At 33.1% G+C, this 25,768-nt stretch overlaps 2 protein-coding genes across 2 annotated transcripts; both read right to left on the bottom strand.

Annotated features, from left to right (window-relative positions):
* Positions 1-5,458: 5,458 nt before the first annotated feature.
* On the bottom strand, positions 5,459-9,646 carry LOC134693329 (uncharacterized). Its single transcript, XM_063554083.1, has 2 exons — positions 9,572-9,646; positions 5,459-7,574 (listed from the first exon to the last, which is right to left on the bottom strand). Exon 2 carries the CDS (start codon positions 7,563-7,565, stop codon positions 5,514-5,516), a length of 2,052 nt encoding a protein of 683 aa, XP_063410153.1. The 5' UTR covers positions 7,566-7,574; positions 9,572-9,646; the 3' UTR covers positions 5,459-5,513.
* Positions 9,647-20,223: 10,577 nt separating this feature from the next.
* Positions 20,224-24,419, bottom strand: LOC134693328 (uncharacterized). Its single transcript, XM_063554082.1, has 2 exons — positions 24,354-24,419; positions 20,224-22,346 (listed from the first exon to the last, which is right to left on the bottom strand). The coding sequence occupies exon 2, from the start codon at positions 22,335-22,337 to the stop codon at positions 20,286-20,288; it is 2,052 nt and encodes a 683-aa protein (XP_063410152.1). The 5' UTR covers positions 22,338-22,346; positions 24,354-24,419; the 3' UTR covers positions 20,224-20,285.
* Between the last annotated feature and the right edge of the window lie 1,349 nt (positions 24,420-25,768).

Genomic DNA, 25,768 nt, shown 5'->3' with positions numbered 1-25,768 from the left:
AAATTTTCAAAATTGAAATATTTTATTTCGAATTGACAATATGGCATTAGTTAGCATTATCAATAAAAGAACTGCCAAGTCGAAGCGTGTGATGGCATTTATTCGCCCCCTTGTTCTTTTTACAATGCAGCACAATATTCAGTTTAAAGGACAACATATTGATGGTTGTAAAAATGAAATTGCAGACTCGATTTCTCGTTTTCGGTTGAAGAGATTGCGGGAACTAGCACCCGGGGCCGAGTCGGTTCCAGAAAACAACCCAGAAGAGTTCAGAGAATTATTTGTTGTAAGGAAAATGATTGATGGAATGGCAAGGTCAAAGTTAAAGAGACCTGACAGTAGATTACCTATTACTATAGATCTGTTAAAAAATATTATAAAAAGATTTTGCCCGCATTTTGTAGCTCCAGATATGAAGCTGATTTTTTGCATTTCTGCGAGTTGGTGAAATGATAACTGCATGTGGCAGGGAAGGGTCTAATCATGCCATTAAAATTGAAAATGTGGAGGTTACTAATCATAATATAAAAATATACTTGGCGTCTTCAAAAACAGACCAGCTAGGTAGAGGGACTTCAATTTTTGTGGCCCGACAATCAGATGTTGGAATTTGTCCGGTAAAATTACTGCAAGAATATTTAAAGATTAAACCTCGAATAAGGGGTCAATTATATTGCCACTTTGATGGCTCTCCGATGACTCGATATCAGTTTTCAGGAATTCTAAAACACGCCCTGGGGTATATTGGTTTTGATCAATCAAAGTATGGGACGCACTCATTTAGAATCGGTAGTGCTACTTCAGCAACTATGCTTGGTTTTTCTGACGAGCAAATTAAAGTAATGGGTCGTTGGAGTTCTGATACTTTCAAAAGTTATATACGAATACCACAATTTTGAATAAATTTCGCTGAATTTGATGGTCAATTTAGTATATTTCATGTCAATACATACACGTTTTAAATTGTAGGCCAAGAAGTGTCAGTATGGATAGTAGGCTCATCTTTGATAAGAAATGCATTTGTACACGCAAGAAGAAGAACAGGTGGTGTAAATTTAGGTCTCCATAGAATAGGAGTTAAAATTAGGTGGCAAGGGTATGGTGGCATGGGTTTAAAAGATTTGGAATCGACAATAAAAAGACTGATGAAATATGAAAAAGCGGCGAAATATCTTGTCCTTCATATTGCTGGAAATAATTTGGGGAAGAAAAAATTAGGGTTTTTAAGGAATGAAATCAAGGCCACCTTGGAGAAGGTGCAAAGTTATCTACCTAATAGTTCGATTGTCTGGTCTCAGATTTTGCCCAGAACAAATTGGCGTCATTCAAAAAGTCAGGATAGCATGATGGCATGCAGAATTAGGATAAATAGTGCCATTGCATCATTCGTGTTAAAGAATGGGGGACATTGTATAAAGTATCCAGATATTCTTCCTAATAGTACTTTTTTAATGGAAGATGGTGTTCATTTGACTGATCTAGGAAATGACATATTTCTAAATAATTTGCAAGGTGCGCTTGAAATGTTTATTTGTTCTAGTTCTTATACATATCCAGATACATTTGGTACTAGTATGTGTTATCTTAGATAATTCTAAACAGTATTGGCCACAGTCCTATCGCAGCTCCATCCACACTTTAGTGGAGGTTGATCCGGTACGGTTGAGTTTGACATTTACCGTACCTAGTCAATTTGGCAACTTCGCTGCGTGTGATAAACTACAGTTACAGTTGTCTATATTTAAGTGATATTAAAAGTACATTTTGTGGATCGCTGTATCCCAGGATCCAACAGCTAAGTTAGTTGATCGCTGAAGTTTCAGGGAATGTTATCTACATTACACGAAAAGGTTTTCTACACAAATGTGAAAAATGCTGTGAAAACGAAAGGCTAGTCAGTGTAACTGTGACGTGCAGAGAAATTGACATGAACAACTCTTTGCTCCTTCTCTTTTATGACAAGTATCTAGCAGAGAAGAGTCAAAGGTCAATGTAAACATCTTAGATTTGACGCTACCGCCAAAAATAGTAAAACCGTTCAGTATCGTTTTCTTTTGGCGGCTACTTCAACATCAATATATGGAAAATTGCAAAGCTGAATTTTAGTCCTCTGTCAAACTGAGAAAGGAGGATTTTTACTCGGACGTAATGTTTATGTTCCCCTTTAGCAAGTCTCACTTATTTTTGTTGACGAAAAAATCCCCTATGTACACATTCATATCGTGCATTTTGCCGTTTTAGACAAATAATTCATTTTCATCCTGGTTTGGAGAAGGTTATTTTTTTCAGTTCGAAATAGGCAAGAATATTCATTTCCAAAATCCATTTCCGAGGATTTCGTGAAAACAAACGACTCTATAAACAGCATCTCATTAAAAAAAATATCTTGATAAATATATAAAAAGGATGTGGTATGATTGCAATTGAGACAACTGCTCACAAAAGACCTAAATAACACAGAAATTAACAACTATAGGTCACCGTATGCATGGCCTTCAACAATAAGCAAAGCCCATACCGCATTGTTATAATTGTCCCCGACATGACAAATGTAAAATAAATGAAACGAGGAAGCTAACGACATAATTTATATACAAAATCAAAAACGGAAAAAAAATAAGTAAAGAACAACAACCACCGAATTACATGACTTGGGACAAATACGTGCATTATGTGGCGGTGTTTAACTAGACTTATGACATCAAACCCTCCCCTAACCTGGGACAGTGGTATAACAGAACAACATGAAAACAAATTATAAAATTAGTTGAAAAAGAATCAACTCATCAGATGGATACAAATAGAATGACAAAAAAACAAAGAGTGGACGCCGACGGATACTTTTAATAAATCCAACACCAACAAAACACTTAAGTTCATATCCGAGAGTTTTCGAAGATGTTGACCCCAAATAAAAATAAAAATGCATCTGAGACTGAATTATCAATCAGTACACATACAACATCCAATAGATTTAGTGTAAAGACGTTATATACAGTAAGAGAAACACACGACCTTATGCAATGCCAAGATACAGGTAGTAGAGCCATGAATGTGCAGATGTATATATCAATAATAGTTAGTTTTATTATGATGTAATGATAACAAAGTCAATATTAATGACAATATAAAGAATGTTCAAAGATGTTATTTAAAATTTTAAATTGTTGAATTGGTAAACTTTTAGAATATATTTTTAATTTCTGGACCCTGAAAACAACATCTCCGTACAAATAGAAATGTGCTATCCCGTTTGAAATCAGTTTTCTGCAGATAAACCAAACTTCCAAACCAAATCTTTATATCTATGGAAGAATTTAGCGAAAGTTTAAAGTAATTTGTTGGTACGAAATCCCTGAATTCATAATTTACCAGTAAAACATTGCATACGTTCATTGAATTTCAAAACATCAACGTCCAAAAAAGGAAAATTAACAATAGGAAACGAAAAACCAACCCTTTCGTCGTTAATTGTAGTGTGAAACTGAAATACCGAATACAGGAAAGAACACTAATGGCCATTTATTTTTTTTATTTATTCAAAGAATGTTCCTTTGGATAAATATCAGCAGTATAGTTAGAAAACATATCATCAAGATAACGGTAAGTGTTTTAGAATTGATGAATTACTAGTAAATGCAATTTAGAAGGGTCTTTACTGAACTTAATCCGTAATGCAAAGCAGTACAAGATCAAGTCTGATATTAAATAGGCGCAAATGGTGCCTAAATGAATCCATACAACCTGTCGATAAACTTTGCTGCTGAAACGTACTTAATATATATTAAGGAAATTAACAGGTCATCACACCTCCAGTAAGTATATAAGTATATGTTCACTTGTGTTAATATGTCTTTTGTTTGAGTTAAGCCATTTCAATTGATATCTTATAGTGCGTCTTTCTATGTTGTGATGCTAACCTATTGTATTAGATAAAGATGAAAGTTTAAACCCGCTGTATTTGTTTCCACCTGTCATTAGTCCTGAATCTGATGTTCAGTAGTAGTCGTTTGTTGATGTGGTAGATAAGTGTTTCTAGTTTTTTCGTTTTTTCTTTTATATAGATTAGAACGTTGTTTTTTCTCTCATTTGAATGGTTTTACACTAGTTATTTTTGTGACCCTTTATAGGTTGATGTTCATTGTAAGACAAGGCCCCGTGTTGAAGTTCTTTGGTAGAAGTTTAGAAACGTATGTTTTACTATATGCACTTTCGTAATTTACAATAACGACCTAAAATGGTACAGTATTTATATTGCTTATACATTTTGATGTATCAAGTTCATAAAATCTTTAATTTGTCCTATAATTACATGAGAAACATATACCAGCCTACATAATTCAGCAGTGTGTTCGTCACAAAATATTATCACAAAAATACCCGAAAATCCCAGACTGGAAGGTCAATAAACACTAACAAAATCAAACGCTGTAAGCCAAAGGAACAAATGAAAGGAAAAAAAATTGACCATCGCGTTTATGGATAGTGTACGTGTGAGTGTGTTGGTAAAAAAATACCTCACTACTATACTCATATGAGTTGTATGTTGTTGTCATAACAGTGATTCTGATACATTTAGCTAAATAGCGATTTTTTTTTTATTGCAGTCTCATTTTCATGATGAGTTTATTTTGACTGAATGTGTCCTTTCTTCAAATGAGACTGTGGTTTTAAGACCCCTTTTTTGTGACTTCTTCATATTTTTTGTGAAGGGAAAGAGCTTAAGTTGGGATTCCTCTACTCAATTTACTGTATGTTTTTTAAAGAGACACCAATATCGTTAGTAACGTCAAAGTTCTTGAGCTAATGTAAAAAAAAAAATTAAAAGACTGAGCTTTGAGTGTATCACATTTTTTGGGTGAACACGTTTTTTGGGTGAACACGTTTTTTGTGCAAAAAGTTCAATGACTTTCAAGCAACATTATATTGATAAATAAAGGCAACAGTAGTATACCACTGTTTAAAAATAAATCGATTGTTAGAACACAAATCCGGGTACCAAATCAGGAATCTGATGTTCAGAAGTTGTCGTTTGTTGATGTTGTTCATAAGTCTTTCTAGTTTCTCGTTTATCATATATATTTTAACTTTGGTTTCCCTTTGGAATGGTTTTGCACTAGTTATTTTGGGGCCCATGTATATCTTTCTATTCGGTTTAAGCCAAGGTCCCTGTTGAAGGCCTTACTTTGACCTATAATGGTTTATTTAAACAAATTGTAACTTGAATGCAGAGTTTTCTCATTGGCATTCATACCACACCTATATCTATACACAAACTTAAACTGAGGAAAACACACAAACTGTTAGAGAAAACCAACAAAAGATCAGAAACATAGAAGAACAACAAAACAAACGTCAATGCAACATACATAGACACGAATTATTTGATAACAACTTATATACAAAAATTCTTGACTTGGTACAGGACTTTTTGATAAACATGATAACACTCTAGAGATTGAGTTGATGATTTTTTTAATTAATACCAAATTGCCATAATATTATAGAAATACCTATTCAAGCCTGAATAGTTCAGGAGTGTGGCCATCCCAACATTTATCCTGACCATCGCATTTATGAATAATGTACTTGTGTGTATGTTGGTCATAAGATACTTCAATTTTATGGTCATGTGAGTTATCTGTTGTTGTCACAACGGTGATTGTATGACCTTTACTTAGATCGAGCATGTCCTCGTTGGGAATGAACATTTCATGAAAGTGATGGCCTGGTGGATCTTGGTTAGTCACGGATGTACGGAAATGTGCATCTGCCTTAGCATTACCGCCTCCAGACAATGCACTTGGTCTCTCTTGAAGATAAGCTCCCATTGTTTCCAAGTGGTTCAATACATCTTTGACTGCTTCTACCTCTTTTCCAATCTGACTTCCTTCACTTGTTATTGGCATGACTGGGTATCTCATTCTAATTTTTCCAACGCCTGGGATATCAGGTAATGTAATACGAACTCCTGACGATAGGACCCTTTTAACGTTGCCATGTCTGTCAAGTACACCAACTGTTCCTCTTGCAGTATCTGCAGCATCTTTATCGACTGTGGTGTGTGCGGTTTGGTAAAACTCGACCGGAGTTCTGTAGTACTTATTAAATGATGTGCCGTTGTAGGCTTTGTCTTTCGTAAGACCGCCATTCCTACCATTTTTAGTTACTATATCTGCTTTTCTGCGATCGGAAATGTGCTCTATATTGTACGGATTCCAAGTCATCAAAGGATTCAAGTATATGATTTCTAGTGGAATTGCGTATGAATATCTTACTCCTTCTTCTTTACAGAAAGGTTTGTGGGTGTGTTCATCTTTACCACACCATTTAATTTTCATCTCGGCTACATTTGGATGTGATGTCTGAGCAACAAAGAGATTCCTATCTGAATATCCTCTGTGGGCGTTGAATGTCCCCATGGCTCCTTTCCTTTCGTGTCTAAAGTACCTGTGATAAAATCCAGTATTAAGTTCCGTTGCATTATGAACTCTTGGGTCTAGTATTCTCTTTCCAAATGTGGTATCGGTCAACGTTGCTGGATAGTTGTCTTTACCTGGAATCTCTGACATGATCCAGTCAAGAACACTGTTGATTGAAGTTCTTCTATCAGGAAATGAACCGTATCCATTTTGCCATTCATATTTGTTCCTGTTTCCATTATAATCAGGAGCCAATACAAATCTTGCTGCTCTCGAATGGGCAAATCTTGTTATATTCCATCTGTGGCCAATTCTAGCCGCCATATCGTCAACAGGCTTCATAGCAGATAATGGCAAATCTTTCTTCAATGGATGACAAAGTATTCTGTAATTCCATTGTGCATACTCGGGTGTTCCATTTACCATGTTCATAATAGTTGTTGGCAAGTATGAAAAGTTTTCTAAGTAGTGTTTCCCCCCAGTATACGATGTAAACCTGATCTTTTCTTGTAAGTCGAACCAGCTTGTGGCATCAATATGATGGCGATCGCTTTCAAATGGTTCATTTAGCGTTTTGGTATCGACGGTCCATGTTCCTTCCAAGTAACATAATACAGGTTTGAAATATGGACGGTAGTCTCTGAAGTGAAAGTTTTGGAAGGAGAATGCTCTAAAATAATTCTGCAATTCCTTTATTTGTTCCGGTAATGTACGCTTTTGAAGCACTGAAGGGGGAGTAGGTGGTAATGGAATTTCTTGTAGAGCATGATAGGCCCTCGTTCTTCTATGGGGCATCATTAGTCTATAGTCATTGTGTCTTGTTCTAAATTCTACACCATTAAGGTTAGCAGTGAATTCACCCATACCAACGGTTCTGTCATTGTTAGAGTGTTCATGAATAGAACAAACTGAGTTGAATGTATGAGTTTCATCTAAATACGATTTTGTACCATCAGCTGTACTTCGGATCTGCTTGATTCCAGAATCGTAGTTGGATCGTGTTCGTTCTCCCATAGCCAGTTCGGTTAACATAAGTTGCCTTGCCAAATCTTCAAACTTTCTTTCTATGAGCGAAATCCTTTGTTCATCTATGGCTGCATAAGAAGCCGAGACAACTAAACAGAAAACCAATAGGTACTTCATTTTGGAGACCTGAAATTTAGTTAAAAACATAGGATTAGTATAATAAAAAGAATAGTAAATTTACAATTGTAACCAAGTTACGGGTCATATTGTTAATTTGTTTGTGTGGTACATGTGTGATGAAAGTGCAATATGTCTTAATATATCTTATGTTTCTTTACATTTACAATAACGAAATTTGTCAATACAAAGTGCAAAAACCAAACAATTTTAGAAAATTTCAACATAAACAGTGAATTCTCATATCGTTTGAAAAAGGGAAAGTCCATAACAAAAATGACAATATTAAACGCTATCATTCAACGAAGCTATCAACGTGAAAAGCAACCAAACTGTCTGTTTACTTTAAAATGGAAATGCAGACAAATATGTAGCTGTGAATTTCGCTAGTGAAAATGTTCCGATTAGCATTGTTTAAGGTTCATCATAACCTTTTGGCTAAAATGGCCGTATTTACACCCCAAATTTTACTCTGAGTACAGACTAACCTATACACCTGCAACAGTTTTAAGGGATGGCAGGAACTAGATATATAAATTTTAAATGCATTTTATGTTTCAGAAAATTATTAACTTTTTTAGATTTTGCTATCCATTTTTTTTCGTTCCTGCAGAAGGTGCAAAAATTAACTAAGTAGTGAAAACGATTGAGAAGCTCCCCTCATATAATCAATGTTGTGAGTAGTATTGATTTAAATGGACAATAGATGGACAATAGACACCTGTAAACAATAGGTGATTTAACAGGTTTAAACTGTGTAACTGAGTGGACCGTATCAAATGAAACTCGGGTGTTTGTTTATTTTGCTATCTTCTGCAGACTGGAAAAAAATGCACATCAAAATGCAGGTAAGTTTTTCATTTTCTGAAACGTAGACTTCATATAACTTTTATATATCTAGTTCCTGCCATGCCTTAAAACTTTCCTAAATGTACCAGTTTGTCTGTACTCATAGTAATTTTTGAGGTGTAAACACGGCCATATTTTTCAATTCCTTATGATGAACCTTAAGTAACAATGTACAATGTTTTGATAAGTTTTATATAACTAAACATAGTAAAATGGAACAACTTCATATCATGAAACCACAGTATTTGTGATGTTTTTCATACGACTAAGGTATTTCCCCTCTAATTTGTATTATTGAAAGAAAAGCATCCTGCATTTGAATGCATGTTATAAAAAAAAGACTACATTAGTTAATCTTGGGTGTATTTGGAAAGTTTGAATAGGATTAACACTGAATATGTTTAGAAATATATAATGTTTATCAGATTAACCAAATCATATATATACAAATGTAGGAAGATGTGGTGTTGGAGCAAATGAGACAACTCTCCATCCAAATAACAATTTAAAAAATTATACCATTATTGGTAAATGTACGGCCTTCAACACAGAGTCTTGGCTTATATTTCATTTCTACAGGAAGAACATTCAGAACTGAATCAGTTTTCATTACTTTTTCTCAAAATTTTAGATTCTATTCGTTATCCATTTAGGTCTTTTTTTTTAAATAATGTTATGTTTTGCTACCCTCTGATATCTTAATGAAAAAGAGGAATGCTCGTTATAAAATAAATAGGATGCGCCGTTTAAGTTATTTAATTTTCCTAAAACCTTTATACAAGAGAAATTTACAGCATAGAACTTGTTCTGACAAACTTATTGAACGTGAAAATAACTTAACATTTACGCGTCCCCGAAGGTATAATAAACTCAGTAGTGAATACTTCTGTACTGACATGATTTATAACAAAAAAAGCCTATACTTATCTGTTTATAAGTTTTGAAATATCTACAAACTTATGTTTCTACTATAGATTGATTTGGCTATTTTAGGTAATATAGCTCTTGAACTGTGTCAGTTTTTATACATCCTCGGATTTCAAACATTAAGCCTTGAGCCTCCCTCTATAAAGTCAGAAAAGCGCATCGGACGCATTTAAGTTTTCACGTATTGTTTTAATTTTTTACAAAAAAATATAATTAATAGTATAACTTACCGGAATTGCTGGATTCTTAATAATGTGTGCCTACCTCGGATGTCTTCCGAAGAAATGCATGTTGATGTCTGAGCGGATGAATATATTTATACAAATTAAAGCTCGCACCTGTCGCTGTAAGGGATACCAACAATAGATAGGATTGATAAAAGATAGGATTGATAAAATTTTGTTTCAGCTGTATATGGTACTTGATTTGCACTCGTCAAAAGTACATTTCGCCAACAAAGTGAGTACAGGTCATCTTCAAAATATCTAAATGCATAATTATGTAATTCGACATTTTTTATTGTATAAAAGAAGAATTGCTATTTTAGCAATAATCTATACTTTATAATATAATATTTTATAGAATCATCATCAAGTCATTATGTGTCATCATTTTAAAATTGAGTTGCGACATTTATGTCTAGAAACCAAGACGTCGCGATTCTAGATTCCGGCGTCGGTTTCAATGCCGTCACAATTATGGTTCAGTCTGTGTTATTGTTTTTAAAGACATCGAATACTTCGTCAAATCGTCATGCATTTTTCCCAAATTTGAACATCGACAGTGTCCAGGGACAAATGTTGATTATATTAATTTTCATTTTTCCCGTATTTTACTGATAAATGAACTTAGTGTTTTAATACAGTTAACATTAAGTCTGCAGTGAAAGATTTCCAGTCATCAATGACTTTGTCAAACCTCTACGGAATTTTATGTATTTTACTGTTTAACTCAAGATAAGAATTTTACGTTGACAGCGCGCAACAATTGCAAGCGAGACACAGTGTTCCGCAGAACCCTTATATTTTTGTGTTAAATGCTTTTTGTTTTGTGTTATCTATTTTGTTTTTTAAATACTATGTTTTTTTTTGGCCTCAGGAATAGATTACCCTAGCGGTATTTGGCAAATTTTAAGGAATTTTTCAATGCTCTTTTAACATTTGTTTAATCGAGTGTCACTGATGAGTCTATTGTAGACAAAACGCGTATAGTGTAAATCGAATCCTTGTATCTATGATGAGTTTATTTCCAACCACTGGGTTGATGCCACTGCTGGTGGAGTTTTAATTCCCAGAAGGTATCACCAAGCCCATTGGTTGGCATTTCTGTAATGAATTGAGTTTTTATTGATATGTTCATAATTATTAGTAAACTGTTTACAAAACTTTGAACTTTTAAAATACTACGTCAGAACTAAATTAGCTTAGCTGTATTTTGAAAAAAAACTTTTAGAATTCTTTGGTCCTCGATGCTCTTCAAATTCGTACTTTATTTTGGCCTTTTTAACATTTTTTTTATTCGAGCGTCACTGATGAGTCTTTTGTAGACGAACGCGCGTATGGCGTAAATATAAAATTTCAATCCTGGTATCTATGACGATTTATATGTATAAATAGTATGAATCTTAAAGTATATTTTATACATCAATGATACTAATGTAAAGGATGGCCATTTGGAAAAAAAACCTTAGAATATGAGTCTATAAGATACCATGGGCTGCTTATATTATCGCATTTATGTTTAGTTAACCACAACAGCTTGGTCGCCACCCTCGTTTGGCATTTATATAAAACTAGTTTACCTCGAAATGTATGTCTATTCTTAATTTAAAGCTCCTGCCACTACAACTTGACCTTAAACAAACCTTTAATCTATCGTTTATACCTAGCACGGGATGGACGGGTGGATGCAAAGACCGAAAATCTACACAAGGCGAATTGACTACTAGTATTCGGAATGTTGAATGAAAATGACCATACAACAGTTTGTGAAAGATGATACTTTAAAAAATAAAAAGCATATTTATAATATATTTCAGCTTAAATATCATCTGCTATATTTCCAACAAAACTCTTATCACCTTGTTCCGGCGCTGAGTATTTTTGAAGACAAAATGCGCGTCTGGCGGACACAATTGTAATCCTATTATCTCTGATAATATAATAAGATGTAGTATGAGTACCAATTAGACAACTCTCCTTTCAAGTCACAGTTTGTAAAATGCTAACCATTATAAGTCAAAGTAGAGCCTTCAACACGGAGCCTTGGTTCACACCTAATAGCAAGCTGGAAAGGGTCCCAAAATTTATCGTGGAGATTTTCATAATTACTAATTAACAATTTATAAGTATTTGACTAATTGTTCGAAATACAACGGATTTTCTATCCCAGGAATATATTACCGAATGTGTATTTGGTAAAGCCTTTTGAAATTTTGGGTCCTCAATACTCTTCAACTGCGTACTTTATTTGGGACATTTATCCTTTTTTATTCGATTGTCACTGACCATTCTTCAGTAAACAAGACGCGCGTGTGACGTACCTAATTTTTATCCTGGTATATATGACGAATTTCGTTGATACACTGTAATCTGGAAGAGATTAAGCTGTGCATACCTGAACGTTATTTTTTTTTCATCTGTAAAAGATGAATCAGTCAATCGAAAATGTCATTAAACATTTGTAATTGCACGCTTTTTAAAATTAGTAAATGAGATAATCTTTTATTTTGCTATAAACATTATAATGATTCCTGCTTCCAACTGAACATTGACTTTCGGGGGCTCTAATCACCTTTAATTACAAGTATGTCGATGGTCATCGATCTATAATAGGCATTGTAAAATATAGTACAATGTAATTGTTTTTGTGTTACATTACGGAACCTAACATTGACACTGTTTTGTATTTCGAGGGAAAAAGTACGTTTCTGATATTTTAATTTAATCAAAAAAAGAAATATAGGTATGTGATTTATATGAATATTTTTTTCCCTTCCAATCTATAATCTTTTAAATGAGAAAATGTGAAAATTTGATATCTTCTTTTATTACGATATGGAAAAGTAAAGCTATACATTTGCAAATGCATGCTGATTAAGCGACAGATAATACGAGATAAAACAATTGAGTGTGTAATGTCCAGTTTCTAATAATCAATCGGAGAAGACATACACTTTCACATTTTAACTATTTATAACTATTTAGATTATAAATTAGAGATATAGAAAAAATTTAGAAGCGCTTTGTATAGTCTAGTCCAAGAGTCCAATCAATGTGACAAGTTTTAGAGTCCAGTGTAGTACAGTAAAATTTTAAACTTTGCTGAAAAAGTACTGATAAAGGAAAAAAAATCAACAAATACGATAAGTGAGAAAACAACAACGGTTTTTATTTGTAGACGAAGGTTTTCCTCTGGCAAATTTGACTTTGATCTCATCAATCTTCAACTGTTTCGGTTCTTTTTCATGCCTTGTTTACAAATATTCGGCTCACTTGGACGTTCTTGATGGAGATGAATCTCGAAAATCTCACGCATAAAATTTATAGCGTGTTGTTAATTTTTTACACCGCTGGGTCCATTCGTTTACTTGTGGACTATCATTCCTCAGTTGCCTCATGGTATCGACAGTACTTCGGTGCTGACATCTGCAGGGATAGGGTAATTGAAAATGTAATGGTATAGGCAATTGTTTTTAACTGAATCATAATGTTAACCTTCCAAAAGGTTATGTATCAACTGTATAAACTGAACAGCCGAACAAACAAAGTGCCAGTATGCGTCAATTTTGTCAAAAAAAGCTATAAAACAAAGGTAAATCATTTAATTAATTGATTCGATCACCACAAATTCATTCTTATACAGGGAAACGCATACTTGCTGCTAAAAGCTAATTATTATTTCACTATTTGCATTTCATTATTGATTGATCAAAAAAAAAAAATGTATAAGTTATTTTTTTATACATCTCGTACTCGTAGCTAATGCTCCTTTAAAATAACCCTATATAAACATATTATAAAAGTGGAAACGTGCAATTGGAAGTTTTATTTAGGTCTGTTTGATTTCAGATTATAGATTAAAAACAATGTTATCATCGTTTTTATCTGTATATGAAGAACGATTTTTTGTTGATCGAATCAGTAAACCAAAAGATTTACCCTGGTGTCACTTTCAAAGTTGACATTCATTTCCTTTTGATATCATAAACATCAAATGTATGCGTAACCCATCCCTATCCTAAGGGGTTAAATTGCAAATTGCAGGTCACATGATTGTTTCAATCTGGTCGAATAATTTACTTGCAGGTGAATAATTCAGCAGCGATGCCTTTTTTCCTATTTTGATAAAACTTTACTTTTAATAATCAATCATTAAATTGGATTTTTTTTTATCTTATAGAAAATGCTCTCTAATAATTGATATTCTCCAACACTTACGTGTGTGTAGTTACTGTCTTGTTATGAAAAGGTTTTATAAATCTTAACCGTGTTCGAACCAAGAATAACAATCATTGATAAAAATCATGATAAAGTAATCAATATGATTTTTATAAATGATTGAAATATTTTTTCGAACCTTCCAGTTAAAATCACAAACCCGATAACTGTGAATTCACTTATTGTCGTGGATATTTAATTTCGTGTCTTTGATACAGTTTACATACAACCATAAAGACAAGGTGATGAACATTCAAATTTGTGGTTCACATGAAAGCTCGAAACCACGAAAGTTTGTATTCAACGAATAATTCTAAATCAGAAGACGATAAAAAAAAACCAAAAAACAAACAGAAATATTACAACCAAAATTCAACTATAAAGAATGTAAAACAAGAGATGATTGAAGCATCACAAATTAGTTAATATGAAACAACAGGAACAACAGGAGCTGATATTATTCTAAAGAGTTGTTGAGAGTCAGATAAGAAAAATACAATACCTATTAGTTATCTCTTTTAATTAATTAGAAAAAAATCCTTAAATATACTAGAATTTAAGATAATGTTGATAGTTTAACACTTCAATGATTACTATGATTACAAGTAAAAAAGATTTTGTTATAATCTATTAGTTAGCCGTTTATTGTTAATGTTACATATTTACAATAGTAAATAGAAATTTTATAGCGAACTGAACGTAATAAGGATAAAGAATATAAAAACAGTGGTATACAAATAAAAAACAAAAAAATGGCTGTGCATACAGGTTTATATAGCAAATTGTAAAATGTTAAAAGACCGGTGAAGTATGACGATAAGACAATAAAAGGCATAAATTTTCTTTTTCTTTTATAGTGTTGTGTTCATATCTAATGAATGTTAACTGAAGGGACGAGCACCAACCTTTCCCAGACAATGGTAGACAGTGCATGGCGTCCTCCCCGATGGACTGTGGTATCAACAGCCCCGAAGGAGTTCAGTTTGTTATTCTAAAATAATTGACTCCTTTTGCCTTTGTACACGTTTTTACTTTATAGATTAAAAACTATCATATGGCATTTGTTAGTCTTATAAGTTTTAAAACATCGTCTTACATATGACATTTGTTAGTCTGTAATGTTTTAAAACATCGTCTTACATATGACATTTGTTAGTCTGTAATGCTTTAAAACATCGTCTTACATATGACATTTGTTAGTCTGTAATGCTTTAAAACATCGTCTTACGTATGACATTTATTAGTCTGTAATGTTTTAAAACATTGTCTTACATATGACATTTGTTAGTCTGTAATGTTTTAAAACATCGTCTCACATATGACATTTGTTAGTCTGAAATGTTTCAAAACATCGTCTTACAGAATCAAAATACCAATGATTTATTATGTCAGCACAAAAGTGTTATCTTCTTAGCTTGTGTTATCGAGGACCTAAAAGAAATATCTAAAACCATGGACGGGGCTGATCTGATGAGTGAAGGAATTAAGTTTTTTTCTGGTGTTGTTTCGTTAAAAAACTGACCAAAGGCAGTGTAAATTATAGTATCCCTAATTTTACACTATTTTGTAATTAATTAATGAGTCTGTTAAGAACAAAGTAAATCGTGACATTGTACAAATAATGATGTTCAGTGGTTACCGTTCGTTGCTGTGGTTCATAAATGTTGCTCGATTCTCACTTTTATACAAATTTGGCCATCGGTTTTCACGTTTGAATGTTTTTTCACTAGTACTTTTTGATGGCCTTTACAGCTTTCTGTTCGGTGTGAGCAAAGTATGACTTGGATCGAGAGTTGTCTCATTGGCACTCATACCACATCTTCCATAAACTGACAATATTCATTTCAATAAATTTCATACATTTTGCAACTGTATGTCGAATGAATTATAAATAAGTATGCAAAATGCTTATCTTCTTAAATATCAGTGCAGACAATTCTCTCCATTTTCATATCATAAAAGAGGGGCGAAAGATACCAGCTGAACAGTCAAACTCATAAATAAACAAGAATGTGTCCTCAGTACACGAATGCCCCACTCGAACTATCATTTTCTATGTTCAGGGGACCGTGAAATTGGGGTAAAATCTCTAATTGGGCATTTAAATTAGAAAGATCATATAATAGGGAACATGTGTACCAAGTTTGAAGTTGATTGGACTTCAACTTCATCACAAACTAACTTGACCAAAAACTTTAACCTGAAGCGGGACAGACGGTAGAAACGGACGTACAGACCAGAAAACATAATGTCCCTCTACTATCGTAGGTGGGGCATAAAAATAAACTGACAACGCCATATCTAACAAAGAAAAAGACAAGCAGACAAATAATAGAACACAAGATACAACATAAAACTTAAGACTAAGCCAAAACTGGAAAATTCTTCATGCATGCATTACTAATGTATATAACTTGACACTTTTTCCAAGGTACTACGACAAAATATGTTTAGTTTCGCTAGAATCGTATACACGGTATGGTGACGAAGACCTTACAAAACATGCAGGATTTTTGTTTTCTCTTTATTTATTTGTTATTTGTTTTACGAAATTAAAGAATATAAATGCACGTATCACTATTTTCAATTGTGATGTGTTATATTTTTTAAAAGTGTTTTAGTTTTACTTTCTCTGTGATTTATAAATTTGACAGCGGAATAATATAATGGCGGCTGGGAAGTCCATAATTACTCTTTTGTTGGCTTCTTTGTCTAGTTTATTTGAATGTTTATTTAGATTTTGTAGTCTGTTCATTTTTTTGGTCTGTGATATATGTTTACACAGTTTGTCAAATTATCATCTCATTGACTAGTTATGTCTGTTTGGGTTTCGTCTTTGGTTTTGTCCTTATGACAGCATTATAAATAGTTGTCATACAAGTATGAGGTTTGCTTGTTTTAAAATTAGGTTAAATCCGCCACATTCTTTTCTTCTTCAAAAATGAATATGACGGAAAAAGAAAAGTGACTGTAGCATTTATATTCTATTACTAGCATATTTTAATTTTTCATTTGGGCAACCGAGGTTGGAATTACCAAATGCTAAAATTTATTTCCAAATGTCAGTAGAATTTAAAAAAAAACCAATAAAGTAAATGTTGAATAAACCAAATCATTTTAACTTTACCTCACGTCTATATTGAAGCAAGATTAAATAAAAGTCTTAATTTCATCCATTTCTCGTGATTTTTAAACATGTTTTCTTAAAATGAATTATCTTAACCTTGTGTTGTACTTTGAATTTCGAACAGCACTATGGGGAAATAAATCATTTGACCACGTTTACTGCACATCTGGGTTTTTTCTTCGAGAGAATACAAAGGACAAACATGAATATTTTCAATTGGTGTAACGATATTTCTTTTCCTAATTTTCAGCATTAAAAACAGTTTAAAGGTATTATTATATGTAAGGTGTAAATTATTTTTAGAATTCCAGAATGTTTTGACACTTATAAAACTGATTTTGTGATTGAAATAAAATTAATGCAGGCGGAAACTAATGATTGCTCTTTACTCTTGTGAAGAGCATGGTTTCAAAATATCCCATTGAATGTCTAATTTTATAACAGTATGCCATGTCGTTCCTTGTCTCATTTTCTTAATAATATCGACGTCTGCCTATTTTTTCAATAGCTTTTGCTGTTTTTGTTTTTTTTTAATTTCTTCTATTCGTTTATTTTTTTCATTATGAAAATAAGACGATGTTGTATTATTGCAAATGAGATAACTAAATTCTCGAAAGAGACAAAATGACCTAGAAATTAAAAACCCAACTTTGTTGCAAGACTTCTTATATTGTGACACTGTTAATATTTGTTGTTAATGTTTCTTTTGTTTGATGTAATTTGACAATTTCTCTCCGTCAATTATCTGTTTTCAAGTCACTTAAATATTCAAATACTCCGTTTGATGATTGAAGAGATGTTGATTGTCTTTCTTAATCTTTTTTTTATAAAAAAATCTATTTTTTATGAGTCCGTTGTATTCATGTTTTCGTAACAAGTGGCTTATACTATTGATAATCTTTATTTAACATTTCATCGGGGTTATACTCGAAGAATATTTATCATCCTATCACGCTTATCCTGCGATCATGACACCAATTGCGATTTTTGGAAATCGTAAATCGAAAATTCTATTTTTGTTTGTTTACCTTAAATAAAGGCAACAGTAGTAAAAATCAAATCTGGGTTACAAACTAAAACTGAGGGGAACACATCAAATATGAGAGGAGAAATAAAGGCGACAGTAGTATACCGCTGTTCAAAACTCATAAATCCATGGACAAAAAACTAAATCGGGGTAACAAACTAAAACCGAGGGAAACACATTAAATATAAGAGGAGAACAACGACATAACACTTAAATGTAACACACACAGAAACGGACTGAACATCAGACAAAATCCCACGAGAAAAACAAATATAACATCAAAACCAAATATAGAAAGGTACTGTGACACGTCCTATCGAACAACGACACAACAGAAACACACCAATTAAATGAAAAAACACACAGAAACGAACTAAAATATAAAAGTGGCCATTTTCCTGACTTGGTTCAGGACATTTTAAGAAAAAATGGTGGGTTGAATAAAGATAAAAAAAAAAAAAAAGTACATAATGTTCCCATACTAAACTATCAATGTCAATTTTCAATACTTTAAAATGTGTTCTGAGCTCAAATTATATTGTTTTGTAGACAGTTGCTAATGATCGGACTAGATTTTTACCATTATTAGAAAATGTGATATAGAAAAGAAATTAAATTGTGAACGTTTCTTTTAAATGAGAAAAAATAATAAACAGAAAATGGGATAATTCCATGCTAACATCATTTCATACATAAAAGAAACACTTTAGGATTAAAAAAATACATAATTTTTAAATGGAGATAACCTAAAACATTTTTTTTTAAAGGAATTTATATAATCTTGTGATGAAGCAAGAAAACTGTGGTGTAATTAAATTGGTACCGTTAATTTTATTACAGGGATTACATTTCAGGAAGCACTTATACAGGTGATCTTTCTCTCAACTTTTTTTTTTTTATCTAACCCTCTTTTTTCAGTGTTCTTTCGATTTTCATAAAATAGGTTTTTTTCATGTATAATCTTATATCTCATAATTTCTAACAAATTTTAGCCATAAAAAGGTTGAATAGCCATACTTTTTATCATGTTTATGGTATAATATTTTTGGTAAGGTATGGAATAAAGGCAACAGTAGTAGACCACTGTTAAAAACTCATAAATCCATGGACAAAAAACAAAATCGGGGTAACAAACTAAAACCGAGGGAAACGCATTAAATATAAGAGGAGAACTAAAACTATAATCTTGTATCTTTATCTACACCTAAAATAACCTTAACCAATAAATATACGCTATCATAAATATGTACATTTCAGAAGAAAGAAGGAGCAACAGATACTAGGACAGTCAACCTCATAGATTAAAAATAAACTGACAGCGCCATAGTTAACAATAAAAAGACAAACAGAGAAATAATAGTACACAAGAACCAACATAGAAACCTAAAAAAAGCAACACGAATCCCACTAAAACCAGGGGGTGATCTCAGGTACTCTGGAAGAGTAAGTAGATGCTGCTCCACATTGAGCACTTGAACCTTATTTTAATCGGGTTTGTACTTTGAACACCACATATATCACCCAGTGAGAAGGACCTGCTTTTTTCTGAGTGGGGCAATTATATTCGTTTTTTATTGGTGCACGTGTTGCTCAGTCTTTGAATTTCTATGTTGTGTTTTTGTACTGATGTTTGTCTGTTCGTCATTTTCGTTTTTGCCATCGCATTTAAAGTTTACTTTATACTTGTGATGTTTAAGATCGATTGGTATCTTTCGTTTCTATCTTTTTTTTTATTAGGTTGAAGTGAACTTGAGTGTGACGGTAAAGTATGTACATATTTGACTATTACCAGAACTCACAGTTAAGTACGTCTATGTCGCCATTTTGTCATAGTGTATAATACTGGTAAAAAGTTGTATCACATATAATTTGCAAATATAAATTCAATGTCAAAGACGTGTAGAAAAAAAATGTTAACAGAGGGACTTATTTAAATGACTCTACAGACATCGCCATTTGGAATTATAAATCGGAATATATCAAGCACAACATCATCTTTAAATTTTAGTGGATTCTTTAGTTTATTGTTCAGTCGAAAGATTAATAGAAGATTGATATTAAATGTATAGCAAAAGAACTTGAATTAAAATAACCCGCTATCTAATGCTTTTTTTCGAAGGAATACCAATATCGTTCATATGGTCGAATGTGGTACTTAGTATTCTTATGTTATGTTATGTGTATACCATTAAGACCAACTTTTGAGTCGAACACACGTTCAATTTTTGTGAAAAATAGTATTTTTGCAATGATTTAAATTCAATCCTTGCAAATTCAATAGTAAGACTCTTTTGATTGCGTTAACAAATGGTTTATTCAAAATCAAATTAGCATAAACATTATAGAGAGACCTATGTAATCCTGAGTAGGTCAGCAGTGTGGCCATCCCAACATTTATCGTGGCCATCGCATTTATGAATAATGTACTTGTGTGTATGTTGGTCATAAGATACTTCAATTTTATGGTCATGTGCGTTATCTGTTGTTGTCACAACGGTGATTGTATGACCTTTTCCTAGATCGATCATGTCCTCGTTGGGAATGTACATTTCGTGAAAGTGATGACCTGGTGGATCTTGGTTAGTAACGGAAGTACGGAAATGTGCATCTGCTTTAGAATTACCGCCTCCAGACAATGCACTTGGTCTTTCTTGAAGATAACCTCCCATTGTTTCTAGGTGGTTCAATACATCTTTTACTGCTTCTACCTCTTTTCCAATCTGATTTCCTTCACTTGTTATTGGCATGATGGGGTATCTCATTCTAATTTTTCCAACACCAGGAATTTCAGGTAATGTTATACGTACACCAGCTGATAAGACTTTTTTAACGTTGCCATGTTTGTCAAGTACACCAACCCCTCCTCTTGAAGTATCTGCAGCATCTTTATCGACAGTTGTTTGTTTGGTATGGTAAAACTCGACCGGAGTTCTGTAGTACTTGTCATATGTTGTACCATTGTAGGCTTTGTCGGACGTGAAACCGCCATTTCGTCCATTTTTAGTTACTATATATTTTTGTCTATGATCGGTAATGTACTCCAAATTGTAAGGATTCCACGACATTAAAGGATTCAAGTATATGATTTCTAGTGGAATTGCGTATGAATATCTTACTCCTTCTTCTTTACAGAAAGGTTTGTGGGTGTGTTCATCTTTACCACACCATTTAATTTTCATCTCGGCCACCTTTGGATTTGACGTCTGAGCAACAAACAGATTTCTGTCCGAATATCCTCTGTGGGCGTTGAACGTCCCCATGGCTCCTTTCCTTTCGTGTCTAAAGTACCTGTGATAATATCCAGTATTAAGTTCCGTTGCATTATGAACTCTTGGGTCTAGTATTCTTTTTCCAAATGTGGTATCGGTCAACTTTGCTGGATAGTTGTCTTTACCTGGAATCTCTGACATGACCAAGTCAAGAACACTGTTGATTGAAGTTCTTCTATCCGGAAATGAACCGTATCCATCTTGCCAATGATATTTATTTCTGTTCCCATTGAAATCAGGAGCCAATACAAATCTTGCTGCTCTCGAATGGGAAAATCTTGTTATATTCCATCTGTGGCCAATTCTAGCCGCCATATCGTCAACAGGTTTCATAGCAGCTAATGGCAAGTCGTTTTTCAACGGATGACAGGCTATTCTGTAATTCCATTGCGCATACTCGGGTGTTCCATTTACCATGTTCATAATAGTTGTTGGCAGGTATGAAAAGTTTTCCAAGTAGTGTTTTCCCCCTGTATACGATGTGAACCTAATCTTTTCTTGTAGATCGAACCAGCTTGCTGCATCAATATGATGACGATCACTTTCAAATGGTTCATTCAGAGTTTTTGTATTTACGGTCCATGTTCCTTCTAAGTAACATAATACAGGTTTGAAATATGGACGATAGTCTCTGAAGTGAAAGTTTTGGAAGGAGAATGCTCTAAAATAGTTGTGCATTTCTTGAATTTGTTCCTGTAATGTAGGCTTACGAAGAACTGACGGTGGAACCGCTGGAAAAGGAATATTTTCTTGTAAATGGAAGTCCTTCTTTGTTCTATGGGGCATACTTAGTCTATAGTCATTGTGTCTTGTTCTAAATTCTATACCATTCAGGGAAGCAGTGAATTCACCCATACCAACAGTTCTGTCATAGTTGGAGTGCTCATGGATAGAACAAACTGAGTTGAATGTGTGTGTTGCATCAAAGTACGATTGTGTGCCGTCAGCTGTAATTCGGATCTGCTTGATTCCAGAATCTTCGTCGGATCGTGCTCGTTCTCCCATTGCCAGTTCAGTCAACATTAGTTGCCTTGCCAAGTCTTCAAATTTCCTCTCGATGAGTTTAATTCTACTTTCATCTATTGCCGCCATTGCGGTAGAAACAACCAAAGTAAATACCAATAGGCACTTCATTTTTGATACCTGAAATTTAGATACAAATATTTTATTTTAAACAACAGCTAGCTTCTTAATGCGAGTTTTAAACTTTAAGATACCATAGATATTATTATACAATTACGCAGGATTTCATAAAGGCGAGGCGAGAACAACACCTCTGAGTAATAGTAATGACATTTCATTAATGATAAAAATAAGAACATTAAATTATTGGGATTTTTTTAATTGCTAAAAGAAGAAAAAACTAGCTCGTAAAGAATTATCAACTTGATAATAATTGAAAGGTTAAGGACATCTATTTCTGAAATGTCACGAATCCCCTCTAAATGAATGTACCATTTCTAAGAGCCAATTATGAACGATTGTGTTGATGACAGAGCTTTGATAGTCTCTGTTGATTTTTGTCATTACTATCCTAGACTAGGAGCGATTTAGTTGTTGATATATATTTTTGTTTACGATTGCCTGCTGTTGATTTTAAAAATAATAAAGTGTGGTATGATTGTGTATGATCGAGAAAATTAAAACACCAAAGACGAATAAACAAGATCATAGTAAACTACAGGAAGCACGGTAGTATTTGCATTCCAGAATTTAGGTTGTTCGTCTATGTACCATACTTGGGTCAATGTATCTGAACAGTGCGATTGGATAGAAAATACAGACAATACAGTATCAACTGATCATACTTTCCCAAACTAAGGGATGAATCAGGTGTAGAATAATCATGATAATATGAAAAAAAAATTCGTACGGGTGAAATATTTTTTTTTTTTTTTTTTAATTTTGTCTTCACTGCCTGATAAAAGACCTAAGAGCACTAGTGGCCATAGGTTTTTAAAGATATAAAAAAAGTAAACGGTCATGATACATATTCAAATTCAATTTTGAATAGTATAATAAAAGTACTTCAGTTAACTGTTTATGTAGATTTTTTTTTTGCAGTGTTAGAAAGTGGTGGAAATTCTAAAAAGGCTATCATTATCCCTTATGGGCCTGAAAATACTACCGTGCCTCCTACAAGTCATCATGCGACCATAATATGTATGTTTCTTTATGTTGCCGGGTTGATGTTTTATCGATCATATCCGTATCACCACTTAACATGCATATAAAGTAGATATAGGAAGATGTGGTGTGAGTGCCAATGAGACAACTCTCAATCCAAATAACAATTTAAAAAGTAAACCATTATAGGTTAAAGTACGGCCTTCAACACGGAGCCTTGACATATATTAATATATATGTTCATACAATAATATATTTATGTAAAGTTGTTGAGGAAAAGAGGTAAGGATAATGTCTTCTGTATATGTTTATAAACCATAAAGTTGCTAAAACCTACTATTTCATGTTTGTATAATCTTAGCGCAGTTGTCAACAATTATACATACAAAAAAAAATCGTTCAACTTTTAAATACATTTTTTTGTACACTTTGCAATTTTTTGTTTTTAATTTTTTTTTGTCAAACATTCAAACATACTATACACACTGATATGTGTCCACACTTGTATGTTTATGAAAATATAAGTGACATGATGGTTACAATGTACCAAATAAAATTACATGGGCGCAGCCATTTTATGAAGGGAACATGACATAGAGATAAAAATAGATGGCTCTCTGTGATTGGTTGTTATATCTTTTATAAATTTTTCTTCTGGAAAGCATTATGAATGAAGTTTCATGCAAGCACAAATTTGTCCTAAAATGTATAGTATGAAATGCCGAAAATAATTTTTTTATGTTGCTCAAAATTAGGGAAAATTTTCTGCGAAATCGTCAGGTATCGTGAAAAACCCCAAAATTCACCAAGAAAAGCCATGGGACCATATATATTTGAGTGCGGTAAAATCACAAATAGATATAGAGCTTCAATTAGACAACAACAGATTTTCCATAATTAGTTTAATGAAAACGCCTTATTAGGAGACAATTGCTAAAAATAGCATTGCCGGCAACGGGGCCACCATTTAGTTCTTTATATCCTATAACATTCGCCTACAAATAAGCAGAATTCAAAACTTACCAGGGATTGCTGATCACCCTTCAATATCGGCCTACTTCGGATGATTTCCGAAGAAATGCTTGTGATTGTCTGAGGAGCATTTACATTTATACTGATTTTTGGTGTCACCTGTCGACGTTTATTATGCGACATGAAGATAGAAAGGTAAACTTAAATGATAAATTCAAGATTCAGTTATACAGACGTATCATATCGTGGTCAGTTTTTATCATAATTTTGTACTAAACTGGCAAATTTGATAAATATTAAGCTGATGTCCTTATTTTTGAAGAAGTAATACTACTCAGTGCGCCATACGTACTTTAATTGCTAATGAACTAACGAGTATATCATCTCCTTATTGTGTACACATAGACATGAATGAACGTAAATGACATAAAGATGTGCATCTTAATGAGACAATAAAGTTATTAAGAGAAACTAGCAGCAATTGTTAGTTATTTCTCATCTAATGAAAAGACCATTTAAATTCAATGGGGAGGGGCTATGTTTTCCCAAAAAACATATTCTGATCCCCAAAATAGGAAAAAGAAATATTCTGGTCAAGTAGTTGACAAAAAAAAATTGATTACTAGCGTCGAAAAACTAAATATTGTTCGCGTTTCAGAAAAAAAAACCAAAGTTAAAGTGTCGCTCCCTTAAATTCAAGTTACCCACAATTTGTAAAATATAGATAACACAGAATATGCTCCGGGTGTTCTATTATGAGAACAAAAGAGATAGATGTGAGTTCACATCAATGATACAGTATTCACGTGGTCTGAAGGTCATCTGATAGTTGTAGCTTTTTAGCAAATGGTACAACAGAAGTAATAGCTGTAAAAATAAAAAGAACAAGACTTATAGTTTAACAAATTCCTACTACTAGTATTTGATTACAGATGACAGCAAAGAGTAAGCATTAAATATGTCGTTTGTAAAAAAAAAACTGCTTTTCTGTTTCGGGTTGGAACCACCAACTCTGTCATGCATTGGCGTATAAGTCAGTGATAATTCTAGTGTAAGGTCGATTGATTTATATTTACTTAACGTCCATTGCGAAATAAATCTTCATAGGTCCCCTTCATATTAAAGCCGAAAACAAATTTATCAATAGCTATAGGTTCTGCAGAAGTGATTTATTGGTTGATGGGAAAGAAATCAGGGTACTGTTGCTGAATTTTTGTTTATGATAAGCCACCACAGTAAGGTTTTTGTAATCGGCCAATTAAACTTAGAAACTTGGCTATGTTGGAGCAACTGTTTTGGTTCTTATGCGTTCTCGGTTTACTTATATTCGGCTTTGAGCGTTCCTGGTGAAGGTAAATCCAGATATTCGCATGAAATTGATAACGTGTTTGTTTTTATTCTTACATGGATTTTTTTTCACTTTGGAGAACACTGAGGGGCAAAATGGCCCAATATTTTCGGTCGAC

Source organism: Mytilus trossulus, chromosome 12, assembly GCF_036588685.1.
Source record: "Mytilus trossulus isolate FHL-02 chromosome 12, PNRI_Mtr1.1.1.hap1, whole genome shotgun sequence".
NCBI lineage: Eukaryota > Metazoa > Mollusca > Bivalvia > Mytilida > Mytilidae > Mytilus > Mytilus trossulus.
This window is presented reverse-complemented; position numbering and strand designations above follow the sequence as displayed.

Bases quoted from the DNA above. Each gene is read 5' to 3' on its own strand.
- LOC134693329 (XM_063554083.1), bottom strand. From the start codon at position 7,565: ATGAAGTACCTATTGGTTTTCTGTTTAGTTGTCTCGGCTTCTTATGCA.
- LOC134693328 (XM_063554082.1), bottom strand. From the start codon at position 22,337: ATGAAGTGCCTATTGGTATTTACTTTGGTTGTTTCTACCGCAATGGCG.